This window comes from Ciconia boyciana, chromosome 3 (assembly GCF_034638445.1).
Source record: "Ciconia boyciana chromosome 3, ASM3463844v1, whole genome shotgun sequence".
Classification (NCBI taxonomy): Eukaryota; Metazoa; Chordata; class Aves; order Ciconiiformes; family Ciconiidae; genus Ciconia; species Ciconia boyciana.
The window spans coordinates 73,102,703-73,128,492 of NC_132936.1; the positions used below are offsets into that span (position 1 = coordinate 73,102,703).

At 44.2% G+C, this 25,790-nt stretch overlaps 1 protein-coding gene across 2 annotated transcripts; it reads left to right on the plus strand.

Annotated features, from left to right (window-relative positions):
* Window positions 1–3,655: 3,655 nt before the first annotated feature.
* On the plus strand, window positions 3,656–24,753 carry LRP11 (LDL receptor related protein 11). Of its 2 annotated transcripts, none has more exons than XM_072857947.1 (7): window positions 3,656–4,261; window positions 9,484–9,650; window positions 13,598–13,739; window positions 15,835–15,960; window positions 16,697–16,906; window positions 22,967–23,068; window positions 23,346–24,753. In XM_072857947.1, the coding sequence occupies exons 1-7, from the start codon at window positions 3,718–3,720 to the stop codon at window positions 23,498–23,500; spliced, it is 1,446 nt and encodes a 481-aa protein (XP_072714048.1). In that variant the 5' UTR covers window positions 3,656–3,717; the 3' UTR covers window positions 23,501–24,753. The 2 variants fall into 2 exon arrangements, with proteins under 2 accessions (XP_072714048.1, XP_072714049.1); XM_072857948.1 differs by having other exon boundaries at window positions 9,487–9,650.
* The last annotated feature ends 1,037 nt before the right edge of the window (window positions 24,754–25,790 follow it).

Consider the following 25,790-nt stretch of genomic DNA (forward strand, 5'->3'; position numbering starts at 1 on the left):
GATGGGAAATATTAAAAAATGACAAAACACAAAAGCTGAGTTATATATCTGTAATTCCTCCGCTCCCACTGCTAACATTTACCACCCTACCCTCTGTAATTTCTGCTGAACGCCTTGGCTCTCACGCTCACGGTCAGAAACCTGAATCTTCAAGCTGCAAAGAAAAGGTTATCACTTCAATTCATTTGTGGGCAAGTTGCTCAAACTCAGCTGTCAATCAACGGTCCACTCCAGCATCCGAGCTGATTTGTATCTATCATGGGTGTTTACTCGACAGATTCTTAGAAGCAAGCTGGAGCAGAGAAAATGTGTTTAACGACAGCATCATGCCGATGACACATTTTCTGCAGATAACATTTGCATTATGTGTTTACTGTTTGCAGAGCATCTGGAAGACATCAAATGAAAAGGAAGACATACTTCTTTTTCTGAGCACATATTCCAACAAAAAAGAAAACATGAGTCCATAGGAAAGCACTTCAGATGGGGAAGCCTGGATGTAACTTTGCCTTTTCTTCCTGCTCCCTTTCTACCGTCTCCATTTCTTTCCATCCTACTCCATTACCTTTTTGTCCCCTGCTTTTTTCATCCCTGTTCTTCTCTTACCTGGGAAAAAATATATCTAAAGGAAGAGAAAAGCAGATGCACTCATATCTCACTCCCATAGTTTCAGTGATTTATGAATTTTGAATATGAATAGAGGTTGAAACTAATCAACAGATGGTTGGAAACATGAATATTCATGAATTCTGAATCCCTGTATTACTCTGCCAGGTATTGTTCAGATGTAGAGAATATATGTGTTGTCTAATAACCACTTTTGGAAAAGAAAGCTAGCAGTCTGTCCCATGTCTTATGAAGTGCACGTTTTGAACAATAAACTGTGGTACATGCATGTAGCCTTTGAAGAGGGAAAAAGAACTAAAACCCGACAAATATCTTTATGAATCTCTAATGCACTCTGCTTGAAAATCAAACCATCCCAAAATTCCACTTTGATGATAGGCAGAAATAAAATATCTTAAGTATTACTATAAACTAAATATTAATTTCTATTTGCAACTCCACCACCTAAGGAAAATCTAAGGCGCTCACAACAATGAACTAGTAAAGAAATGTGAAATTAAGCATAAGTATTTATTTACACTTAGGCAGACATTAACATCTAGCAGCAATCTATTTTATATAAGTAATAAGCTGCTGCCACCTTCTGAAAAAAGCTCAGCATGACTACGAATGTCATCTTTCTCACAAGGCCAAAGTAACATGAGATACACGTTCTGAGCCAAGAAAATTAGGCAACAAAACAAGTTCTGGTCCAGCATCAATACAAAAAAAATCTGCTGCACTTACACGTTCTTGCGCAAGAAACTAATCTGAGGGTGGCCTCAACACTTCCAACTACAAATGTAAGCATGTCATCCCTATCCCAACTCAGGAAAATGCTTTGACATCTACTAACCATCAAACAGGGAAAAGTGCCACTGAAGCAAACCAAGAGTACAGTTAGCTCTCTTTAGCCACACCCTTCTTTACCTCTTAAGACCTGCTTGAAGAAGAGTCTACTCTCTTCTTCAGAGAGTAGAAGAGTCTACTCTCTTGGGGACACCTTCCAACCACAGCTTCCTCATTATAAAGCGACAGAAAGTCAACATTTCTCTCAGTGGTTTCTGCAAGAACAACCTCTCTCTCCAGAGGTGCTGTCACCATCGCTGACGACCAGGGGCCACCTTTCTGGTAGAACTGGATACACCAAGGGTGGTGGCATGAGTGACCCTCTACGTCCTGTAAATGGGCCGCCGCTGATCAACTCTGGCTGCGTGCTGATCCAGAACAGGGAGCTTCTGCTCAAGCAGAGGAGCCCCAAAACTTTGGTGACTATGAGGAAGCGCTGACCTGGTACATTTGCTCCCTCTGCCAACTTCAGCCATCATAGCGGTGGTACGAGCTTTATTTATGCTGTACATTCTGGCGGCACAAGTAGTATCAGCAGGTACAACTGCAGAGCAGTAGCAAACCAGTGTCACTGCTGGCAAGTCGGTGCTTCACAGTCCGTACCTCTGTTATGAATAGATTGATCACCTCTCCAAAAATTTCCTAAAAAATAAAATCATGGCATTCTAGGCTGATTTTCAAAGCAAATGAAGATTATAGCATCTTACTGTCTAGCTGCTCCATCTTCCTATAACCTTTGAATGCATTAACCAGTTTCAACTAAATTTGATAGGAAAGTCTCAAAAATATATTTTCTAGAAATTTAGAGAACCCACAGAGCACATAGCCAGAGAAAAGCAAGCTTCAAAAGTTGCACTGCTGACAGGCCAACCTGCTTCAAAGAATCACTGAACTACGGGCCCGTGACTTGGGGGAGGAGGAGGAAAAAAACCATAATCCAAAGCATAAGCTGCATGTGCATTTCCTGGGCAACACCTAAGGACCCACGATGGCAGAATATTAAAATAGATTTGTCTCAGAAGCAATTCTGAGTTATGCTGGGAACATGGCCTAAACCAACTCAAAAATACGAAGGATATTCAAAACACCCTGCCGTAATGATGATTTTTTGATGCAGCTCTGAAGACTTTTCCAGTAACTCAAGAAACGTGTGAGTCTCTGCTGAAAGATCCTTGCAAGAATGAAACAAACCAACACGGAAACACAGAGTTACTGCTTGACCTCTCATTACTAAAGAAAAAATACATACACCACCCCTTTGTATGCAGTGCAAAGCCCATCGCCATCTCTATACATTTACTGGCACATTTATGTTTCTTTCTGCTAGTAGATAGTTCTCAGTGTGCCATTCGAGTGCTTTGAGGCTCCATTCATCTGACCAAAAAAAAAATAAGGCAGCTGTTTTGAGGGTTGCTGCATTTCAGGGAGGTCTTACTGTTATTAATTTGTGCCACAGAATCATCAAGGCCTTCATTTTGTGATAAAATTAAAACAAAAGTTATGACAGATGTAAACCCGATGATTTTTAATTTGAAGCATTCTCTAGAACTCATTTAGCCTTTACTCCAAAAACTTGCGCGAGCAGCTCTTTACCACCATCTTGGGTGGTTACGATCCCATCTGGGATTTTTTGCTAAAGCTGAAGAAGCCACAACCTCCCTCATTACGTTTTTGACTGCTGGGCTTTTTTTTCTCAACTTCTGAGCAGAAACGCTACACCTGGGACGGAGCCCTCCGCAGTTTCTCGTTTCATTTTGTTTCCTCGTGTTCACACAACCACCAGCGGTTTCAGTGACCACCTACCCCAACGACTTGTAGGTGTCACCCCGCTGCACGGAGGCCCTTCCAAATACGTATGCCCAAGTGGCAAGCGACGTGCGCAGGAGTCTCCGTGACGCGTTTTCCAGGGCAGCAACGCGCACTGGAGGCACGCTTTTACCGAACCCCGCTTCCGCAGGGCACCGGCAAGGGCCGGCGCGGAGCGGAGGGGAGCGCGGCTGCCCCCCTGCCCGCCCCTCGCCCAGGGGCTCCGCGCCGGGGCCGGGCGGGGCGGGGCGGCCCGCGGAGGGGCGGGGCCGGGGCGGGGCCGGGGCGGCCCCGCCCGGCGGAGCTGTTCAGGGCGGCGGGTGCTGAGCGCCGCCGCGCCGCCTCGTGCAGCCGGGCGGGGCCGGCGCCTCCCCGCGCCGCGCTCGCGGGTGCCGGCGGGGTGAGCCGGTCCCGCCGCTGCCGCTGCCGCCGCCGCCGGCGCCGCCGCCTGGGGCCATGGCGGCGCTGGTGCTGGTGCTGCTGGCGGCGCTGGGCGGGCGGGCCGTGCTGCCGGGCGGGCGGTGCGCGGCGCCGCTGGCCGACCTGCGCTCGCAGATCTCGGGCGTGGAGTCGCTGCTGGAGGAGTTTCGCCGGCAGCTGCAGCAGGAGGAGCCGGGACCGCCGGCGGCGGCGACGGGCGGCGGCGGGGAGCAGTGCGGCGGCAGCAGCAGCTTCTCCGCCAGGCCCGACTCCATCATCCGCACCAAGGACTCCATCGCGGCCGGCGCCACCTTCCTGCGGGCCCCCGCCGCCGTGGCGGGCTGGCGGCAGTGCCTGGACGCCTGCTGCGCCGAGCCGCGCTGCACGCTGGCCGTGGTGCAGGGGCCCGGCCGGCCGCGGGGGCCGGCGGTGGCGGAGCTGGGCTGCTACCTCTTCAACTGCACGCACCGCGGCCGCCCCGTCTGCCGCTTCGCCCCGCACCGCGGCTACAGCACCTACAGCCGCCGGCCCGCCGCCGCCGCCGCCGGCCTCGCCCCGCCGCCGCCCGCCGCGCCGCCGGGTAAGGGCCGCCGCGGGCCGCGGGGCGCGGGGCCCGGCCCAAGATGGCTTCGTGCGGGGAGGGCGGCGCCGGCCGGGGCTGCGCCGGGCCCGGGGAGCGGTGGCCCCTAGGCGGGAGGGAAATGGCGGCAGCCGGCCCTCGGCGCGGGGGCGGGCAGGGCCGGCGGCCGGGCCCGCTCTCCGCGGCGCCGCCATTTGCCGCCCCGCGCCCTGGGGCCGCTGGCGAGGAAGGGGAGCCGTCCGGGCGGCTTCGGCGGCGCCGGGAACGGACGCCCGGGTCACGAGGCGGGGAGGGCGGACGGGGAGCGCCGGGCAGTGCCGTGCGGTTCGGCGGGCCCCCCTGAGGCGGGAGAGGCGGCCCAGCCGTGCCCGAGGGTGCGAGGGCTTTGCGGGCTGTGCGAGTTCGGGAGGACACGGCACTCGCACCGCTGCCTCTGCGGAAGCCGGGGAGTGGCCGTGCCAGGGGGCCGGTGGCCGGGAGCCGGCCGGTGGGGTGAGCATGTTGGCGGGCCCCGCACCCCCGGGGGCCGGGCGGGTCCCGTTCCCCAGGGGAGGGGCGGCCGCGGGGCACCCCGGAAGGTGTGAACCGCTGGGGGCAGCTACGCCAGAACCGGGTGCAGTAGCTTGGGAGGGATTTACACAGCAGCCGAGCAAGAGCATACCCTTCTCCTTGGGGGTGCTGTCGAAAAGTTAACACCAAAGTGCGTTTCCCATCCACTTAATTCGGAATTTTTCCTGCTTAAGAACTTCAGAGCTAGACTGAAGAAGAGAAGGATATCTCACAGGTAGTCCAGGGGCAGCGTGGAGACTCTGTGTAACCACCTCTGGAGTCTGGGCCGCGTCAAAAGCAGCAGTTTGTTCAGCCCTGAAGCATATTTAAGAACAACGTCATCCAGAGCAAGCAGCTGTAGATGAAAACAAGTCTGAGTTTCTAAATTTGGAGTCTGTTTCCTAGCATCTGCTCCAAAGAACTTACTCGCATTCCCCCACCTCCTGTTGTTAAACAGTTGCATCTTAATTCATTTTGTCTTAATTTCATTACCTTCTGTTGACAGTACTTTCCTAAACGACCTCTTCTTCATCTTCTTCAGCGATCTATCTCAACTTAAGTAAATTAGTCGCTGCACGCAACATGAAGAAAGCCTAGTGGTGGTGTGGATGAAAACTGTGTGTCCAGATGGCGCCTGCTATTACTGCTCCCTTGGCAGGGGAGACTGCAGGCTTGAGGTCCGTCCAGTCCTGCCTTTTTTATGTGAATGCCGATGGGAATCCCCTGGAGATAAGAGAGAGCAGGGGCTCAGTTTTTAGAGGTCTTATGATGCCTAAATATTTTTTGCAAAGTGCATGGGCAGGTAAGCTAGGGAGGACCTTGTGGCAGTAAAGATGATCTTAAGATGCTAGGAAAACCCAAGGTATGATTTTGACATTTTCAATGGGCGAAGTCACATTTCAATTGGAGCCACAGTACTATTTATGTAGCAACTTTGGGGTAATTATGTTTTATAACTCTGTATTGTGCTTGCAAGACAGAAGGCTTAAGACTAGATTTTGCATCAGTCACAGAGAATTAGGCTTCTTTAAAAACCTTTGAAAATATCTTCAAATGTCCTAATGTCCTTCATCATTTTGGACTGCCTTAATGCCATTAAAACCTGGCCCTAATGTAGAGTGCAGTTATGGCACGAAATAAATAATACTGCTGTTCAGATGATGCTCTACCTATTAGAAATCTTGAATGCCTTGAACTCTTGAATTCTTGAATGCCTTGCCTTTTAGGCAGCTTTCGTGACTATCAGCACTGGGCTTGCAAGGCAATTCCAATTCTTAATCTGCAAATTGCTCTGTGTCTTGTTGGGTTTATTTAAAAGTCTGCCTTGTGGGTGATGGTGGTATCGGAAACAGGGGATTATGACTTCTTAATGCAATTACACTGGAGCTGAAGCAGAGCCATGAAGGAGGGTGAACTTTTATTCAAACATCTGTCAGCCGTGACAGAGACCAGGAGAGATAAAATTAAGATTGAATTCTTTTGCTCTTTGATGTTATGTTACCACTGCATTCTTGAATTACATTGAAAAATTAATCTGCACAACAATGCATCACAGGGTGATGAAGATACAACTCTTTTCCCTTATGTCACCCCATGATTGAATTTAGGAAATACAGTAAAGAGCTTTGCATTTCAAGATTTTCTGTCACGAGGGGATCACGTTTTACCTGTTCTTTTTTTTTTCAGAGTACTGTGGTGTTGAGTCTTCTACCATTTTCTTTTTTATAATCCCAAACCAACATTTATCCATAACCATGGTGTATTCCTAATCCCAAAATTTTTCTGAGCATTAGCATACAGTGATCTCTAGAGTGTTGTGCCATTTATATTAAAAATCTTCAGTAAACCAAAACCAATTGCATATTTAATTCTAGGAGCAGTTAATGACAGATATGTATTCTTTGGATCGAGTGTATCTCTGTGTACTTCCAGAACAGTCAGCGGTGGGATGAATTTCTGCACTGAACATTCCAGTGTAAATTCAAGCCCTTCACTTTACACCCAGTTCGTGCTGGTTTAGCTGTGGGTTTACTTTGCACTTCCAGGCAGTTTGTGCTGGATTAACAATGAAACCCCATATGTCTATACTGAAAGAAGAGGTAATCCTTTTTGCTTTCGTTAGGTAAATTTTTAAATTTTTGACGTAGAAAGAAAGAGGACTTGAGCGCCTCACCAGAAATGTCTGACTTTCCTTCTGCGATACTCACTAGTGGTGAGCAATGGAGGGTTCAACACAAAGGTAAGCTGATACCAAAGAAATTCAGGAATTGGTAGTAAAGAAACCTTTTATAACAAAGCCTTCATTCAGCCAAGTGGCTGGCAGCTTCATTATTGGCAGGCCAGGTCTGCATAAAGGAGGGAGGAAGCAGAACAAATTAAGCCTTTTGTGTTCCCCCCTAAGAAAAAAGGGTTGCTTATAAAGTTGCAGCCCCTTTTCTAAACAGCAGCCAGCTCCAGCATCTCAGAGTGTTGAGCTGGTATATCAGTTTCATATTGCTTATTTACGCTCAATCTAAATAATCGCTAGAAATGGAAGTTAAAATTTGCTTTTCGAGCTTGATTTTGCTGCTAACCTGTGGCTGATAGTCCTTTACTCCCATGAGCGGTGGCTGTAAGTAGCTCCCGAGTATGCCTCCTTTCTTTTTTGTGCTGACTTCTTAGAAGCATGTATTGCCCAGATTTGGAGGTTTTTCACTCTTGAAGGATAATGCTGTGGAAAGAGTCTTTAGCTCAATAGGCTGCCTCCTCCCGTGCCAGATGTCTCTCTCAGACCGGTTTTTTCTTCACTAGAGCAAGAGACAAGCTGATTTGCCATTGATTTACCTTTCTGAGGATGTTCTGGTGTCCCAAAAGCAAAGGCATGGTGCCTTCATCCTTTGGGACGAGAAGTCTCAGTGTGGTCCCTCACTCCTCTGGAGCAAAGAGCTGGCATGAATTTCTGTGACCTGCCCCAATGTGAAGTGGTCCTGCCATTGCAACTCAGGCTGCTGGAGTATAAAGTTAGTCCGGGAAGAGAAGATCCTTATTGCTTAGGGCCCAGGGGAAGTGGGGCTTGTCTCTGCCCCTGCAGGGCATTGATGGAGTCATTTAAACCAGACGGGTGACATGAAACCACTTTCCAAGGTAGAAGCAGGAAGAATGGGCTGTGCTGTTTCAGACCCAGGTCTGTCTCTTTTTGACAGTGATTGGTAAAGTAAATAATTGTGTGAAGACTGTACTTAACGCATATATACCAAATAAAAGTTGCCCTGGCACCATAATGATGTTTATTAACAGTGAGTATTTTGTTTTTGCACCTAAATGTTGCTTTTTAAACATAGTCGGTTTTGAGAACTGAGTGTATACAAATTGGGCAACGCTTCCTGTGCCAGCTGGATGAGCAAGAACTGTCTCATACTTTCTATTACTAGACCCTGGTTTCAGTTATTGGTACGTTTTCCTAACTTAAGGCATTTGCCTTGAAATTTTCTACGCCTTACCTACTTCTGAGAAAAACAAGAAAGAAAAAGTTTGCTGTTTAGTCAGTGATAAAAAATTGTCCCACTGCTCCGATGAGCTCCGTGCCTCCGAGCAAGTTCTTGAAACTGGAGAGGAGCACATGCAATGGAGAATCCCTGCACTGATGGGAAAGCGTCTTTTCCTTCCTTGTGCAGCTCTGCCCACCTGAGTGAAGTTGCAGGCTTGTGTTCAGTAGATGCTTTTCTGAGCTTAACATCAATATCCTTGACAGGATATCCTTTGCAGAGATCAAGAGCAGAAAGCACCCTGGTACTTGAGGCTGCCGGGAACATCCCATGTCCAGAGAAGGAATGAAACTTGGGCAGGGAACTGCAGAAAGATACGATCTTGTGGCTAAAGTTGTCAGATGCTGACTCGTAGAACCAGATTTTATCCATCTCTCTTCCCTGCACTGCCTGAAGGTTGCAGAACAAATGACTTAAACCACTTCTCACAGACCATGTCACTTAATGTACCATGGGTTTCGTTAGTCTAACCTGAAAAACTTGTGGTTGGATTGGCAAAAGTACTTAGTACTCACAATTTTAATCAAAAGGAATTGTACTTTGAATATAGCAAAGTGCTATGAATCATAGATAGTCTGAAAATCAAGCTTTGAATGTCTTAAATTAGGCGTTTAAAATTGGTGGTTATTTCTGATTATTTTTAATCATTATGTTATTGTGTACTGCTTCACCAGGATGCCAGTTTATGTTAAATAAGTCTTTCACTCCTGTAATGATGTATTATGAAAAGAGACTAAAAGAGTATTAAGTTATGCAGAGTGCTATAAAAGGTGTGCAGTAACTGCCATCTGAATATGTATGTAATTCATATTTAAATCCATTTTCCTTAGCTCAGATTAAAAAACCACACTGATGCTAACAATCCTGTTGTATTAGTGAAACATCCATGTACGTAGAGAGGTTGTCTATGCTATGTGCTTCTAATGTAGCAGTTATTTCCTGAAGACATCACTGAATATGGAACAGTTAACTAAAATTTAAGCAGATAGTACTTCGCTTAACAAAATATGAACTAATGAGCATGTCCTATCTTTCAGAAAGTTGCACAGTGGTGAATCAATACCTTAACCAAGAAAAAAAATGTTTTATGTAAATAATCACTCAGCTCCCCCTGATAAATAACAGAACTTCTCTGGTTTTTTATTGAAGAAGAAGAAGAATATGACGAGCCTCCACGGTGCAGGGCGGGACAAGATATTGTGCTGCAGTCACCCGTCGACTGGGTGCTTTTGGATGGCCGAGAAAGCTCAGATGACCATGGAATTGTGCAGTACGAGTGGACGCTGCTGCAAGGTGACTCATCGGTTGAAATGAAGGTACACATGCAACCTTGCACATGGCCAGTCATTCACAGATTGTTGCGTTCATTATAGCACAGTTTTAAATCTAGAGCAAAAAATATTAAATGTATTCAAATGGATGTGGCTACCAGGCGCCAAAATTAGGATGACTGTACAACTTGAGCATTTATTTCATAGAACCATAGAGCAGCCCAGGTTGGAAGGGATCTCGAAAGATCAGCTGGTCCAACCTTTGGTGGGACAGGGAGCCTAGATAAGATTATCTAGTGCCCTGTCCAGTCACATTTTGAAAACCTCTGGTGATGGGGACTGTACCATGTCCCTGGGGAGGTTGTTCCAGTGATTATTTGTAGTGTTTTATACAGTTCATCTGTATCCGGGATGGCATGAGACAGCCGGTAGCTAACAAGTAGATGCTAATACTCTACTGTATTTCAGCTCTGCTCTCTTTTGCCATTGTGCACACATTGGTTTTTGGCTTCTGTGATCCAGGTTAGAGACACCTTAGTAATTCAGTTACTAAAAATATGTAGTATTTTCACCAACAGTCTTCTGTCAGTGCTTATGGAGAAACTGCAAAGAATTGTGTTATGTAGACCTTGTAAGATATCTTGAGATACTGTTTTATTGCATCTGTACAATTTCTGTGCATCTATGCAATTTGTTTTCAATTTAAAATTAACTGCCAAGAGAGGGATTCTCCATCCTACCATTATTTGTGAATGCTCTAGGAGCAGCAGAAAACGAAAGGAAAAATGTCTCAAACCCACAGAGTCTACTCACAGCCTGTTCACAGCCCACAATATTCAGGGCTGAGCAGGGACTCCCCTAGAGCAGGAGGGACGTGTTAAAGGGTAGAGGGCGTGGACCGTGGACCTTGCTGTTGCTGAGATGCTGCTGATGGATAGGAAGAGTTTAAACAGGACAGAATGAGCAATGGGAACAGTCCAAAAGCCAAGAGGCCATGTGTACCAGTGCCACCGTGAGCAGTACCTGACAGTTGCTGCTTATGTCTGCTCAGCTCAGTAACATCAAAGGCAAGTTGGACAAACTTCCAATATCGGCAAAATTACTCAAGATTTGTAATGATGGAGCAAACCAGAGTTTTGCCTAACATAAAGAGCTAGCTAAACACATTGAAACCTAAAATTGTCATCCACGGAAAAACTCAACGGAGCAATTGGTTGTTCCTTAGTCTCCTGGAGGGCAGCATAGGTGTGTAAGTAATTGAAAATCGCCATGTCGTGGTTAGGAAACATGCTGCTGAATGAACCCTAAGAAGACAGTTGGGTTTCTCTGGTGAATAGTTACTGAAATTTATGCACAAGTAATTTTTTATAACCATACTCCTTGCAGAAAACACAGCAGGGGTATTCAAAAGTATTAATGAAGCCAGTGCTACGTACTTTTGCAAGTTTCATCTTCTACTGCAAGATTCACATCTATGGAAGGGTGACCACAGTCAGCCAGTTTTGAATTACTTGAGGCTGTATTGCAATTTGAAATGATGTGAAACAGCACTGTGAGTTTGTTTATCTTCATTTACTATTTTATTGGCTTGAAAACTAAAAAGTCAAAAGGCTTTCATAAGGAGTGCAAGCAGTGTAATACATAGAAAAGACCTGAATGAGGCTTTAAGAATAGTTGTTAGATATCATCTGGATAAAATGAACATTTTATTATCAAGAGTTGTTAATCTGACCCTTTGCAGCATTATTTTTTGTAAATAACAATCAAATACTCTTTAAATGATCTGTGATGTAGTAATATATCTAGAGTAACACAAAAATTAGAAGTTAATGAAAAAATTTAAAGTTCATATTTTTAATTTTACTCAGAGTCACTCCTTAAAGTAGAGACCAGTCTTATATTTATTTAAACCTGCAAAATTAACATTAATCTTGGTGATTTCTTCTATTTCACAAATGAAAACAATCTTGACACAGGTTTGTGTTTAGATAAGATACTTTTCCATTGTGTTCAAATGGGCAGGGTTTTCTCTCAGATATGTACCCTGGTGATTATCCATGATAATTTAATTTTTAGAGTTGAATTAATAATTGTGATTATTTGTACAATCTCCAGTTGCTATCTTTAGTGCTTTAGTTGCTATCCTGAAGTTACTGGATTTCATGTCATCTATTCTTAGAAAACTATATATGAATCCATAGCTACGAGGGAGAATGGGGCTGTGTTTAAATAAGCTAAAAGGCAGCTGTTGCACTGCACTTATGTACCAAAGAATAAATAGAAGGCGCAGGAGGGGGAAGGACTGCTATAAAGAGATCTTATCGTATTATAGAAGGAAGCCAGTGGACATTTTTTTTCTATTGTGACTGATTATTGCTTCGTAGATAACTTCGTTCTCAGACTGCTACCCACATGCTGTAGCTGCGCAGCTCTGTGACACTTGTGGGCAATTCTTGGGCTTTTAAAATGCTGATTATCTGGAAATTTACTGTCTAGTTTGAGCCAAAGTTTGTAAGAAAGCAGGTACAGTCAGGCATTCTTCAGGGCAGGACAGAGATAGAAAGGAAAGCACAGAGGTTGCCAGGAGGAGTGGCAGCGTATTCAGACGTCAGTGCTGTTTCTCTGGCTCTGCGCTGAGAAGAGAGTTGGACTGCACGGCTCGTGAGTTTTAAATACCGTATTTGTCGCAGTGAACAGCAGCAGGTGTTTTTATTTCTGTAATACAATAAAGAATAAAACTCTAAGGTGTCATATACTCCCATCAGGAGGTAATCAACAGCAAGATCAGATAATTGCATTTGGATAAATAAAAAAGGAAAGAAATTTCAGTTAGGAAATTCACTTACCAGATGCGAAAAATGAATTTATCAATACACCCTGCTATAAAGCTAGGTCTAGGACTCTATTATTATATTTATCGAAAATTCCTGTTCTCTTTTAGGCATGAAAACCAACTTTAAATAAGCAAAACCAAAGGTCTTTATTGAATTTTGGTTTTAATATTAGAGATAGTCACAGAGGCTTTTAATGTACCTTTCAGTAACTTACAAAGATAGCCCTGTGTGCTTCATTTGTAAAAATACACTACGTGTCCAATAAACCTGCAGAGCTTCTTTGTAGTTACTGAAGTATGTGTTACTGAATTCTCAGACAGCTGGCATTATTTGTGACTAGTAATTGTCACAAGGTTAGAAAAAGTTCAGCATTTGATACAAATACCATACTCATTTTATACAAACTTATTTCTAAATGACCATTGTACTAGTAATGTCAGTTTGGCACCTGTTTTCAAATATCATAAAACAAGTTATTTTACTGTTTTTTTAATGATCTAATCCAATTTAAATTGTTTGTATATCTCTCTCTCACATGACTTTCTGAAACCTAATGTTGAGGTCACTCACTAGAGATGAACTTACTTGCAGTTCAGAGCAAGGCATGGAAATTCAGCGTGGGCCATGGAAAAATTCAGTCTGGCAATTTGTAAAAGTTGCAAGTGACTACATTAAATGTCATACTGGACAGAGGTGGGCAATCTTATTAATAAAGCAATGCTATCAGTCACCTTATCATAAATCAATGTATAGCAAAAGTAACTTCTGTGAATACATGTATATTGTCTAAAGACTAACTCGATAGAGAGCAAAATATTTTACTGCCTACCCTCTAAAATTACATTTCTAACTACCAAAAAAGTGGGTTAAATTTATGGTTCCGTTTATTCTCCAGTAGTAAGATCCACAGCTCCAGATAATTGAGCGTACCACAAAAAACAGTACATAAATGTCAAGCATGTTTATTTTTACAAAGGGATGCAAAAAAAAGACCAAAACATTACAGGTTGATACAAATGCTTGATGAGGCTGCCTAGACTTAAGGGAAGTATTTCACCTGCGTGAAAAGCATTGTACGGAAATGAGCTCCCTAGTCCTAGAAGTTTATGGACGGATCCTTTATACCATTTTTTTGTCTCGCTGCGTTTCTTTAATCAGGTACCACAGCCGGGAACACTGAAACTATCTCGCGTCCGGGAAGGCGGGTATATTTTCCAGCTAACTGTGACAGACACTGCAGGTCAGCGGAGTTCTGACAATGTCTCTGTGACCGTTCTGCCCATGGTTCATTCTGCAGCAGGTGAGAAAATGGCTGGAGCCGTTGCCTGTGTGACGCCCGGGGTATGATAGTCAGAGCAAGGGCCTTGATGGAGGCAGAAATCTTATTCTCCATTTCTAGTGTATTATTTTGCCCTTATTCATTACATAATGACACCCCTCTCAGTTTTGAATTGCTGTTTCAAACTGAGGAAGCAAGCAAGCATCACTTGTTTGTTAGAGCAATAATACTTTCAAGCATTTAAATGTTCAGCCTTGTATTGCTAATAAGCATGCAGGGTTGGAAAAATGCAATACTGCCGTATGTATCAGGCACATCGTAACAGTTCATTGTATAGTCAGACAGTGCGTGGGACGCGACAAGGCTTGTGCTATAGGGAAGACTCAGTTAAAAGCAGTTAATAGTAGGTGTGACACACAAACTAATAATAATACTGGCCTGCATCTGTAGTCTAAAAGATGGGATGGTTTCTTGTTTTCATGCATTTAAGCTTTTCTGTGTAATGGTTGTTATTGAAGCCTTATGTTACTGGGGAAACTGAAACTGGAATTGACCCGTCATTTTAAAACTCTGAGCTTGAGAAACATGTAAAAAGCAGAAAAGGAAGAAAGTGAGTTAGATTGCAGTGGCTGTCAATTCTGCACTCTTTAATGTAGCAACTTCTAATTACATTGTAATTGGCAAGTTCCTATAGAGATCTGCTGCTCTAGCCCAAAGTAAAGGTTAAACTAGCATCATGACTACGTTCAGCTGAACCAGTAAAAACTGTGCTCTGCACCAGTGGCAATAGTGCTCTACGTGAGAGGGTAGTCCCAGTGGCAATAAATTGGTATTACAAAAAACCTGTTATGAGTCTGTTTAGTAATGCCTGTATTCCAGTAGTGGATGATAGAGTTGTGTTCATTAATGTTTAGTTCAGCTAAAGCAGCCATAGAGGTTTGCCGATTTATTTATTTGCTGTTGTGGGTATCTGTGATATCTTTTGGGTGGAGCATGTAGAGGATTTGCTGCCTTTTTTCTTCTTCTAATTCCCCAAGTCTGTTTGCAATTCAAGTGCTACTGCTATAGTTAAACCAGTCCGCAGTGCCTTAATGCATGCAAGGCCGGTGCTATTATTAGTGCTGCAGTTTAGGAGACGCATTTTCTAAGTACAATTTTAGGGGTTTTAAATAGGCACCTGTGTTCCTGCCGTACTTTCCTTAGCATTGCGCAGCTTTTTGGTACGTAGCAGACCAAAAGGCTGTGACTTCCTTATGCAAATCGATTTGCTATTACAACATTAACCAAACACTGAGTTTGATAGTGCTTTACAAAGCAATGAACTAAGCCGCTGCTGGAAAGATAAAAGCACAGATGTAAACACTTGATAATTACAAGGTCAGAATGGGTTTCAGGAAAGCTTTGAGTATGCAAAATGAAATGTGCAGGGGCACTCTCCATTTCCAGGGCAATCTAAATATTAAAGCAGGCAGCAATCAGTTCTTTCTGGTGAAGGTCACCTGTGAGACCTTGTGCTTAGTCCTGTTCTGACATGCTGTATTGGATTTACATTGCTGATGTAAATAAATGACGAGCGTTCTTTTAGTATTTTAACTGGGTTGCAGAAAACATGCCATAAAAGATCCCATGTAGTCCATATGTATGCATGTAAAATAACATATTGTCAGAAATACAGAATGGGTATGTAGTAGGAATTATGTGTTGGAGAGATGCAGTTACAGCCATAGACATTTCATTTATTTATTTTCAGGACTGCCCTGGGTCTTTTAAGCCTGGGAGGATCTCCTTCCAGCTTAGGCCAGCCAAGTTTAAAGTGCTGTAGGGGTGCTGCACAAGGTGTAAGGTGCAACAGCCTCCAGGTTGAGTATCCCTGTAATAAAGAGATTTCCAGAATAGTGATGAGGTTGCCAGGAACAGCTATTAGCTGTATTAGCTTCTGTGTCAATATAGTGTCATATAGCTGAGCCTGGCCTTTCTTCATCTTTCTGCCTTGTTCGTGGTCCTTCTTGACATGGTGTGGTTTTGCTTTTTCCTTGGTGCTGCAGATTTTAGTCATTGACTCAGTATTTACTGCTTGGATTTATCTTTTGGTAATTTGGGAACTGTTTCTTCACAGCCTGTGTCGGGGTTTGCTCTCGCTACCAGTTTATCTGCGATGACGGCTGCTGCATTGACATCACGTTTGCTTGCGATGGCGTGAGACAGTGCCCAGATGGATCGGATGAAACTTTCTGCCAGAACTGTAAGTGCTCTGGGCCACAGTGCATATTGTGAAAGTAACCACAGCCTAAAAGACCAAAGGGAAATGATGTCCCTTCGGTGGCCTCTCTCCCCGTGAGCAAGCAGCTTGCGCCCACCGTAGAGCCTTTCATTGGAAATAGCACATGGGATACAGCAGATGCTCAGAAATTAACTCCCTTTTCTTCAAAGCATATCAAAACTGTCAAATGTCCCCAAATGACAGATTTTGTTAAGAGTACTCAACATTTAAAAGAACAGTTCTTTACTTGCGTGATGATTCTGGAAACAAGGACCCTGGTCTTGATTGGAAAGGGTGTCTCAGAGGTATGCTTCAAAGTGCAGCTATGCACCTTGCAAGAATCTGAAACACTGGAACTGTGAGCACGTAGGGGAACCAGTTGATTCGTCATCGCTCTGTTCGCTTTCATTAGTCATCCTCAGTATGTGCCCATGCTCAGCTAAGTGAACAAAAATCATCAGCGGGTGAATTGGCACGATGGCTAACCACTCTTTCATTGATATTTCAGTTGCTGGATTTCACTTTCATGAGTATACTTTTGCTTAAGAACTGACAGCAGGCAATTGTTAACTTGCTGTGTACCTGGAACTCACATTTCATGAACCTGATGAACTTGTTTAGCCTGCCTCAAGGCCCGTATCACAGGGTCTTCCATCAGAACACTCCCATTCCCTTCAATTGTATATAAAAATTATGATTTTTGTTTCTGTTAACACAGTCAGCCCGGGCCGGAAGACGGTGACTCACGCGGCTCTTGGCACTACCCAGCAAAGGACTGTAGGACTGACAGCAAACACAGATGAAAACTCTGCAGAAAACACCCTGAAAGCCACTGCCAGAAATCAACCGCTTCTTTCAGTGGATGCAGACATGTCTAACCAATCGCTTTCTCAGGGACCAAAGAAACAAATCAGTGGATTTGTGCCAGGTAAGAATTAAAGCAGTTTCAATTGTGCCAGAAGAATTGAAGAATAAGAACCAGTTTCAATAAATCTTTCTCGAGGAAGAAAATGTCTTGCACTTTAATTAAATTGTCTTTTGGTACCTGGCTAAGAGTAAAAATTTGCAAATGTACAAAATGCAAAAGAAGCTTGTAATAATTAAGTTACAACTAGGTATTGTTTTATCAAGTCAAGTCTGGTTTTTACCAGGTGCAAACAGAAAGTTAAAATGTAGAAATGCTAGGAAAATAATACAGTCTTAAGGAACAAAACATGCCGTGAGCTAAATACAAATTCTGCCACAGGTTCAGCTGTGTAAGCTGATGTATAAGGCTCTTTAAATCTGTAGGGGGGTACCTTCAGGAGAACATAACAAAGTACTGTTCAACTTGGGTGAGAGTAATTGCATCTCTCCTGGTGCTAATCAATGACTTTTTTCCCCCCCTGAACTAGTATCTTGATTATTATGGGCATTTTTTTTCTGAAGTGTGTCTCCAGGGCAGGAGAAATCTTTTATCGCTATAGAGAAGGCTCAGTCTTTGGTAACAAGCAACCCTAGGTCCCCAGTAGCATTCTCTGTAGTGGCTGCAAAGCCTGTTGTGAGTCAGTGTGTAGTGATGTTACAGGCAGAGTCACCAGCCCTTGCTTTGGTAAAACTCCAGAAGCTGCAATGAAACTGGTGTGTCTTTTAAGGTTCTTGCTGGTGAATTAAAATTATCCTAAATGGCAACTGAATGAAAGCAAAACTGTGTGCACAGAGCCTAAAATGAGTCCGAGACCTCCTACTTTTATTTCTTCAGAGTTCAGACTGATTCTTGCTGCCCAAGATGCAGCTAATTATGAACACCTTTATTTTCTTGTTACAACAGAGCAGTGCTCAGTGCCCTCTGCTGCTGATTCTTGTAAAGGGCACTTCCCTGGTTGGCACTTTGATGTTGCTTCAGATGCTTGTACTTCATCTGTGGAAACCGCAAAGGGAGTGAAAACAACATTCTTCAAGAATTTGACTGCCTTGGTGAATGTGTAGGAACTGATAGCAAAATCCTCTCTCAAATGTTTCCCCCTTTTCTGGCAGTGTAGATGACCTCGGTGCTCCTTATTGGAATGACAAAATTCTGAAGTCTGCCCCAAACCCTTCTCACTTGCATAGTCCTGAGTGACACCTGATATGGGGCCACCCAAACTAAACATCAAGTTGCCAAAGGGCATTGCAGGCTCCAATGGAAAGTCAGCTGCTAAGTAGGTCTCAAAAAACATTGGGCTTTTGAATCCAGAAGTAAAACCAGAATTGAGGTCACCAACTTGGGCAACCTATAATCAGAGGTTATAATTGGAAGTGCATGTAAAAGCGTGGCACTTTTGCATAGTCATTTTCTGTGTTTACCCGTTGCACAGTGACTTACTTGCACCGTTTTTGCTCTCAAGGTAGCCTTTTGCACAGCAGTAGACAATAAAAGAAAAAAAATACTATAAAACTAAAAAAATGTGATGGGGCTTCAGTGATTAGTGTACTACCAGAAGCTGTTGTAATCTTTTTAATTTTAAACAGGCAAGATTTCCAGCTGACCATGTCTGGTTTTAATTCTTGTGGGTTTAGTATTGCTCTTTTGACAAGGCTCAGTCAGAATTTAATTCCAGTTAAATGATACTTAAGTATCATTTCCTTGTAGAATAGAAGGACCAAGTCCTTACTGATGCAGGAGCCCAATACTTTTAACCAAAAAAGCAGCAAACAGCTCAGTGAGTTTTTAAATCGCATATGGATCAGTTCCAACGAGGATGCGTGTGGCAGGACATGAAGAGGTGCTAGGTACCTGGGTCCAAGGGGCAACTGCCAAAATCTGCTCTGAGTTGCTGTCTTTTCATGCAGACTTAAACTCCATAGGAGCCACATGGTGTCTGTTAATGATTCCCAGAGGTCCAGAGAGGTTCAAGTCCTGCCCCACTGGCAAGCACCACAGTCTTTATAGAGTTGAGGAGACAGGCATCTAACCTATTCCTGAAAAATCCACCCAGATGCATTAATTAGTTTTCTCTCCATCACTGCCATCTCAAGGTTACAGACCAAAACTAATAATTAGGTGCTACAAAAATGAGAGACACAGAAACACAGAAGCAGCTCCATGAAGCCCGTCTGGAAAAGCGTTCAGAAGGGCAGTAATTGCTAGACGCGTTTTTTGAGGAGAGGTAAGCAGCACTGAACAGAAATCATACCAACCACCTCAACAGTTCAGCAATTCCACTGGCAGAAATCCTGTTCTGGGATGGACTGTCTCCTGAGACAGTGCCGGACCCACTGCTGGTGCCAGGGCAGAACCTGTGCCTCTGAGTCACACTGTAAAGGTCTTTGTTGGACCAAGACAATAACGTTGCTTGTTGGCCTAGAGTTGACTTTGCAAGCATTCAGGCTCCTGATATACTATTATAAACACATTTCAAAAATAAGCTTTAATGATTTTAATGTCAACATGGTGAAAAGCTGTCTACTTAAGGTACATATTAAGGGATATGGCTTTACAGCGGCAGCACAGGTTCCAGCTTTTCTCTTGAGAGCGCTCCATTCAGGGCTACATTTGTCTTATTTCTTAGTTGGCATTTGCAGATCGTCATGGAAATACAAGCCAGGAAGGAAAACATGATGCTCTTAGATCCAGTGACTGCAAGGCAGAGCAAGAGAAGCTGTTAATATTAAGGGTAATTTACCTACTGGAGACAGCATGTGGCACATTCTAGGTGGCTGCTAGACACGATGCTTGATACAGGAGCTTTCAGCTGACTTCTAAAGAACAGATGTTCTTCCCAAGAAGTTGCAGGACTGGGGAGTTGCTTTGTTTTCTTTTTTACATTTGTTTTTATTACAGTGGTGGTTACAGTACCAATAAAGACAGGTCCCTTCTGCTACTTACCTCCCCATGAGCAGCTTTCATCTCTGAGAATCCAATAAAGATGTCCAATAAAGAGACCTCCTTGTAAAGGACCACCATATTTATCTTTTCTCCACTTTAAAAGGAGCTGGGCTAAGCTCTAATGTTTTGGGCTGTGGGATAGTTCCTCGCAGCAGAAATATGAGCTTTCTGCCTATGAGGGTAATATTAAGGGAAATTTGTTCCAGAATCTTATTTTCTCTGTTCCCAATTTCCCTTAACCTGCTTTCTTTACTCCGGTAGCCCCTCATGTTTAGCTCTGACTTGATACAAGCGTTTTAAGGACTTATGCTTAAGTCTGAAAATATGAAAATATGCATGTCCAAGGTAAGGACTGTTTAAAACTTCTACCTGACCTAGCAGGGGATCTATCCACAGTAAAGAGGGGAAAAAAAAAAGCCACCAAAAAACCCCAAAAGTCATTAATTGTTGACAACGGGTGAATCTTGTTCTGCACTCCTGCCTTTCCAGTGGGATTCCTCTACAGCAGGTGACCCCAGGGGAACACCAAGTCCAAATTAGAGATAACCTCCTCAGGCACTCAGGGCATGGAGTCTTCTGCAACAGAATCATGGTTTACTTTTGCCCAAGCTGGAAGGCCAAACATTTTCTTCCGTAGTTGGGAGCGGATGCAGGAAGAGGCATTTGATGTCAGTACAGGAGTCCTTTCCCTTTGCAGACATAGCTCCATAGTGAAGTAACCCAGGCTGCATCTCCTCTGAAGGCCAGCGCGGCATTTCTGCATGGCTGCCTCCCAAGTGCCCTGGCATACTTTTCCAGGGAAGCTGTTGAGCCCAGCTGCATATTCTGGCACTGCTGCACTTGGAAATGAATATAGCAAAAATATAATTGCAGCAAAGGACACTGGAGTGAGCAATGGGCTGGTTTCTAGGCAGCAATAGCCAGGCTAGCAAACGCGGTCATGCAGACGGGTTGAATTCACAAGCAGCCTGAAGATTTGCACTCCCCAGCATAGCCAGCTCAAGTGTATAAATCCCCATAACAGCTTTGCATTCCCCGGGCACGGGGTCTCTGCCTCTCCCCAGGCTGCCCACGCCAGCTGTTGCGCAGTACTGTTCAGGGCTGGGATTACAGTGTTTGACTGAGCGCCCAAGCCTTAGTCATGTTTTTGCTGCGGAGGCATCGACAGCAGTAGCCATAACCTAGACCTCTAATATAGGGTAACTGGAAAGGGCTATAAATTGCAGTTTCCTAGGCACAGACTAGAAAATAAAGAGAAAGTGAAAACAAAACGAAACCCACATAACATGCTTTATGTCAGGCTCCTAAACCTGTTTGGGGAAATCTCTCTTTGTTTTCTAGTTGATAACAGATAAGATCTTGAGCAGTGTTGACTCCAATAGCCCCTCCAGTCCTGTAAGACCAGCCACAAGTTTTAATGAAACCCTACAAGCTTTATTGAAAGGATTCTGTTATTCTTTTACCCTTCCAAAATTTTCCCACTAAACTGCTCTCCAGATATACTTGCCAAATGTCTTTACAAGCAGTTGACTTAAATATTCCCTTTACTCAAATGGCAGGGAAACAAATTTAGAAAACAGGCATTCAGATCTAGCCTTGTCACACAGGCTGGAGCAGCTCTCAGAAGAGCTGATGTCTTTCAGGTATTTCCAAAATAAAGACAATATTCATTTAATTTCATTTAGGGAAGACAGAAGCAGAAAACAGCTGCTGGTGTTGGTCTCAATTACATTCAGGTTATTTTGCCCAGCTCCGATACCATACAGGTACCTTAGAGCCAGTACAGTTTACGCTTAGGATTTCCTCAAGTCCCCTTTATATGCCAGAACAACTTGAAGAGCCCGAATGAGGAGGAGGGCTGCGGCTTGTTTCGAAGGCATTTCCTAGCAGGTGAAGTTAGTGTTTATGCACCCCTAGCCATAATGGCAAGGCAATAAAGCCAGAGCCTGGGAGGCTGTGTTGTGCCTTAGAGGGGGGGTGTTAGCCCTAACCTCATGCCAGTATCGATGAAACAGTTTAAGCTTTAATTAATGGTCGTGTGCATTTGCTGCTGCCACCGGCAGGGACACGTTCTGCAGCGCTTCGGAGCTGGGGGGGGAGTTATGCGCGGTGCATGTTCCAAGCTAATTGCCTTAAACACTTCCTTAACTCCCACCACTATATGTAATTCCAATTACACCATTTCACATTCACGTTTTACAGATCTTGTAGCATACTATGTTTCCACTGGCATTGTCACAGTTCCGAGGGCTGCTGGCAAATATATCACAGCACAGTCAAAGTGTGCTTCAGTATTTAACAGTAAAAAACAAATACAGTCATTACATTTAAAAACACAGGCGTATTTCTGATTTTTGCGAGGGTGTGTTGGTGGATTAAGCTGTCACTCTTGCACGAAGTGTCCCCGTAGCTGTTGGTGTAGGACTTCAGTGGGAGGGCAGGAGGAGGGAGTCCCAGCTGAGTTACTCTTTGCTCCTGTGAAGCAAAACTGCAGCCGCCTGCACTCCCAAGACGAATGCTTCTTGGCAGCAAGCTATGTGTTGTCTCTTCTCGTGCAGTTACAATGCTCTCCTGTATCTTCTGTACCATGCAAAGCTGAAGCGACTCCAAGTCATTCTCTTTGAAATGTTTTCCCCATGTATTTTTGTCTTCCAAGTATGTAAGTTCTGCATCTATATGTGACAGGTGACAGGCAAAATTAAGGTAATTTGTGTAGCCAACCTATATGTTTCCCGCTTTACAAGTTCCAAGGGTGGAGATCCACATAACTTGAAATGGCCTCATTTTCACCTATATATAACTGCTTTAGTAATGTTTTAGTTCAGATTGGTCTATACCCCATTATGGTAGTTTGTAAAAGAGAATTTATATACATCATTTTTTTTCAGTGGGAAAATAACCCACTTGCGTTTGGGTGAGATGCATTGTGGTTTGCAATGCAAAATTGAATTTACATTTTAGCTTTAGTTTCACATTATTTCAAAAATTCAAGTTGTACAATAGGAGTCAGAAGTTCTTAAAACTGTTTTTCTTTTTATTAAATGAAAGCGCTTTCACATTATTTAATTCTAGTGTCCTGTGGATAAGACTTCCTGGGTCACTGAACTGCAATATTCATTTATCTTGCTTCACTTTGTGCAGATAACAGTTCCTCAGGGAAAAGAACAGATGATAAAAATGTGAATGGCATAATTGTGCCAAAGAGAGATCAGCTTGGAGGTGGTCGTCCAGTCCCAGAAACAGGTAAGACTGACCACGTGAATTCATTTTGAATTATGTTAGTTTTTCAGTCATGTGCTATAGATCCAGATACTATAGTCAAGAATTGAGTAACGTACTTCCATATTCTGAACTGTTCCTAACCTGTATGATCATACAGCTTAGTTTCTCAGCATGAGTTGCTCCAAATATTAGCACCTAAGTGATAGACTAGCTGTATTTTTAAAGAAAAAATTCAAGTTTTCTCTACTGATTTCTCACTGTATTAAATAAAGTGTAATTTCTCTTAACCTTGTTGTAGGTGCTGTGTTACCCTTAGCCTTAGGCTTGGCCATCACTGCTTTACTGCTACTTATGGTTGCTTGCAGACTGCGTTTAGTGAGACAGAAGCTTAAAAAAGCTCGACCCATTACATCTGAAGAGTCCGATTACCTCATCAATGGGATGTATCTCTAAAAATTGGATTTAGGTCAGTTGTTTTCTCCCCTTTCTCCTGTGTCCATGAACCTCTGCCTCTACAAAAGGACAAAAACCTTTAGTTAAATTTCAAGTGTAGAAGAAGCCTACGAGATGAGGAACATGTTCTTCCCCTTTGGTGATAAAATAAAAAAGTGGGTAGATGCCCATGCTCAGAAAATAAGAAGTGTTCAGGCTCTAGAGAGTAGCTCCAGTTGGCTCTTGTGCAGAAGACACGGCAAGGTGGGGACGCCCCAAACAGGACGTGGGGTGCCCTTGCCCTCCCCGCAGCAGTCAGGGTCCTGGCCACGGCAGAGCGTGCCCCGGGGCCAGGGCCCCAGAGCAGCCAAGGCCCAGCAGCCCCGGCCACGCTGGCCAAGGCGTAGAGGGAAGCCTGTGCCACTGTGCTCTTCTCAGTGCTGCCGCTGCTGTGCTCCGCTCTGGGGACCGGGACGTTCCAGACCAACGCATTACTTCACTGTCCAGCAGAGACTGATTTGTGTACTTTCCACCTGATGCACTGGCAGTATTTTCATTAAAGAATTTGTCTTGCTTTCTTAATGAAAAGCAATTGCTATCTAAGCACCAGCTTTTGTAATGGAATTTGGGATTTAAGGAACAAAGCATCTTTTTTTCATTCGTGGTTTAAACCTCTGTGCAGCTAACAGAGCGTCATGCTTACTAAATGCTAAAATCAGAAAATACAAGTCCTCAGCAGATGAGTTTGGACTTACCAGTGCTTGACAGCAGTCACGTGTGATGCCAGCGCTAATGTCTCTCCCCGGAGCTCAGGGCTTGTCCAGCCTTTTCCACCCCTAGCTCGACACCCTCCACGGCGTGAGAGAGCAGCACGCAGCAGCTTTTACCCAAGACGCTGGAGTGTAGGATTCCTGCTGGTTATCCCATAGCTCCCTGCAAAGCTTGAAAGCTTCAGCGACCTGCCCTCACCCCAGCGAAATTCTCATAGAATTAGAGCAAGTAATTGATATGTGTGAGTGAACTTCAGATGTTAATAGTAAAATGTGTACAGTACATGTTATATATACATATATATATACACACCGTGCTGTCTTATCTTGTTTGACTGTCCGAGGATGTCACATTCATCACGGGTCCCAATAAAAACAGAGGCAAATGAGGCATGCATCTTTTTGTATGTTGTCTTTTGTACTTCAGTACCTTCAAATCAGCGAGAATATTGCCATGGTATACAAATAGTTCTTCAAGTTGCTCCGTCTTGATTACTTTATGTAAAATAGCTCTAATAAACCTATTTTATTCTTATATTTCTTGCATTGCCTTTACTTTCAGCTACCAGCTAAATTTTGTGCTACAAGACCATAGCATGAGAGCAGACAGAAGTACATTTCTCCTCTCTGTGAAACAGCCTTGAAAGAAGCTGGAACATGTGTAGTGGGAGGAAGTTGTTTAGATATTTTGTTGTAGGAAGACTGAGAACAGGGCGTCTACCTCCATGACCTGTCTCTTGAGCAGTCACAGAGCTGGCTGTCCCAACCGCTCAGGGAATCCGGTTGCCAGTGCTCCTTGCTCAGAGCCTGCCTGCCACGTTAGGCAAAGTCTGGTTGTTCGTACTTCAGTGTTACGTTGGGTCCAGGAGACCTTCTGCTGATGCTGCCCATTTCTAACTTGGGAGCACGGCCTCTCTTCCATCCCAGCCTACAGCAGACATGGCAAATAGCACAAGACCCAGAAGACCACATTTTAAATACAGCCTTCTAGGAAAGACGCACTGCCCGTCTGGTTGGGGTATTATTTCCCATCACTGAAATTTGTTTGGGGTTTTAATTAAATACCTAATTCTCCTTCACCATCTCACCATTGCAGCAAGAAAAGTAGACTTTTCTCACTGTGCCCGTGGCGCCTCTGCTACTGAAACCCATTACTCCAGCACGCAGCCAGCAGGAGAAGGAAAGGTTTGGTTTTGTTCTTCCGGGCAGGACAACAGTGAGACTCTGCACAGAGCACAAGCCAGCCAGTAGAGCCGTGGCACGCAAAGCTGCTCAGCTTTCCAGTCACTTTACCTAACAGCAGGCTTTGTTGCTGTGCTGCTGCAAGTGGACTCAACCTTCATGGATTTCATGTATGACAGCCAAGAATAAACACCTCCAAGCAGAGCTGGAGCGAGAACAGACAGCAAGCATAGCACACGCGTCTAGCTATCGCTATGTTATAGTTGCCACAGTCTTCCCAGGGACTCTTCTTTCTAGGAGGGGAGATGGGGACAGTTGCTGCTGTGCAGACCACCAGCCTGAGGCCTGTTACTTCTCAA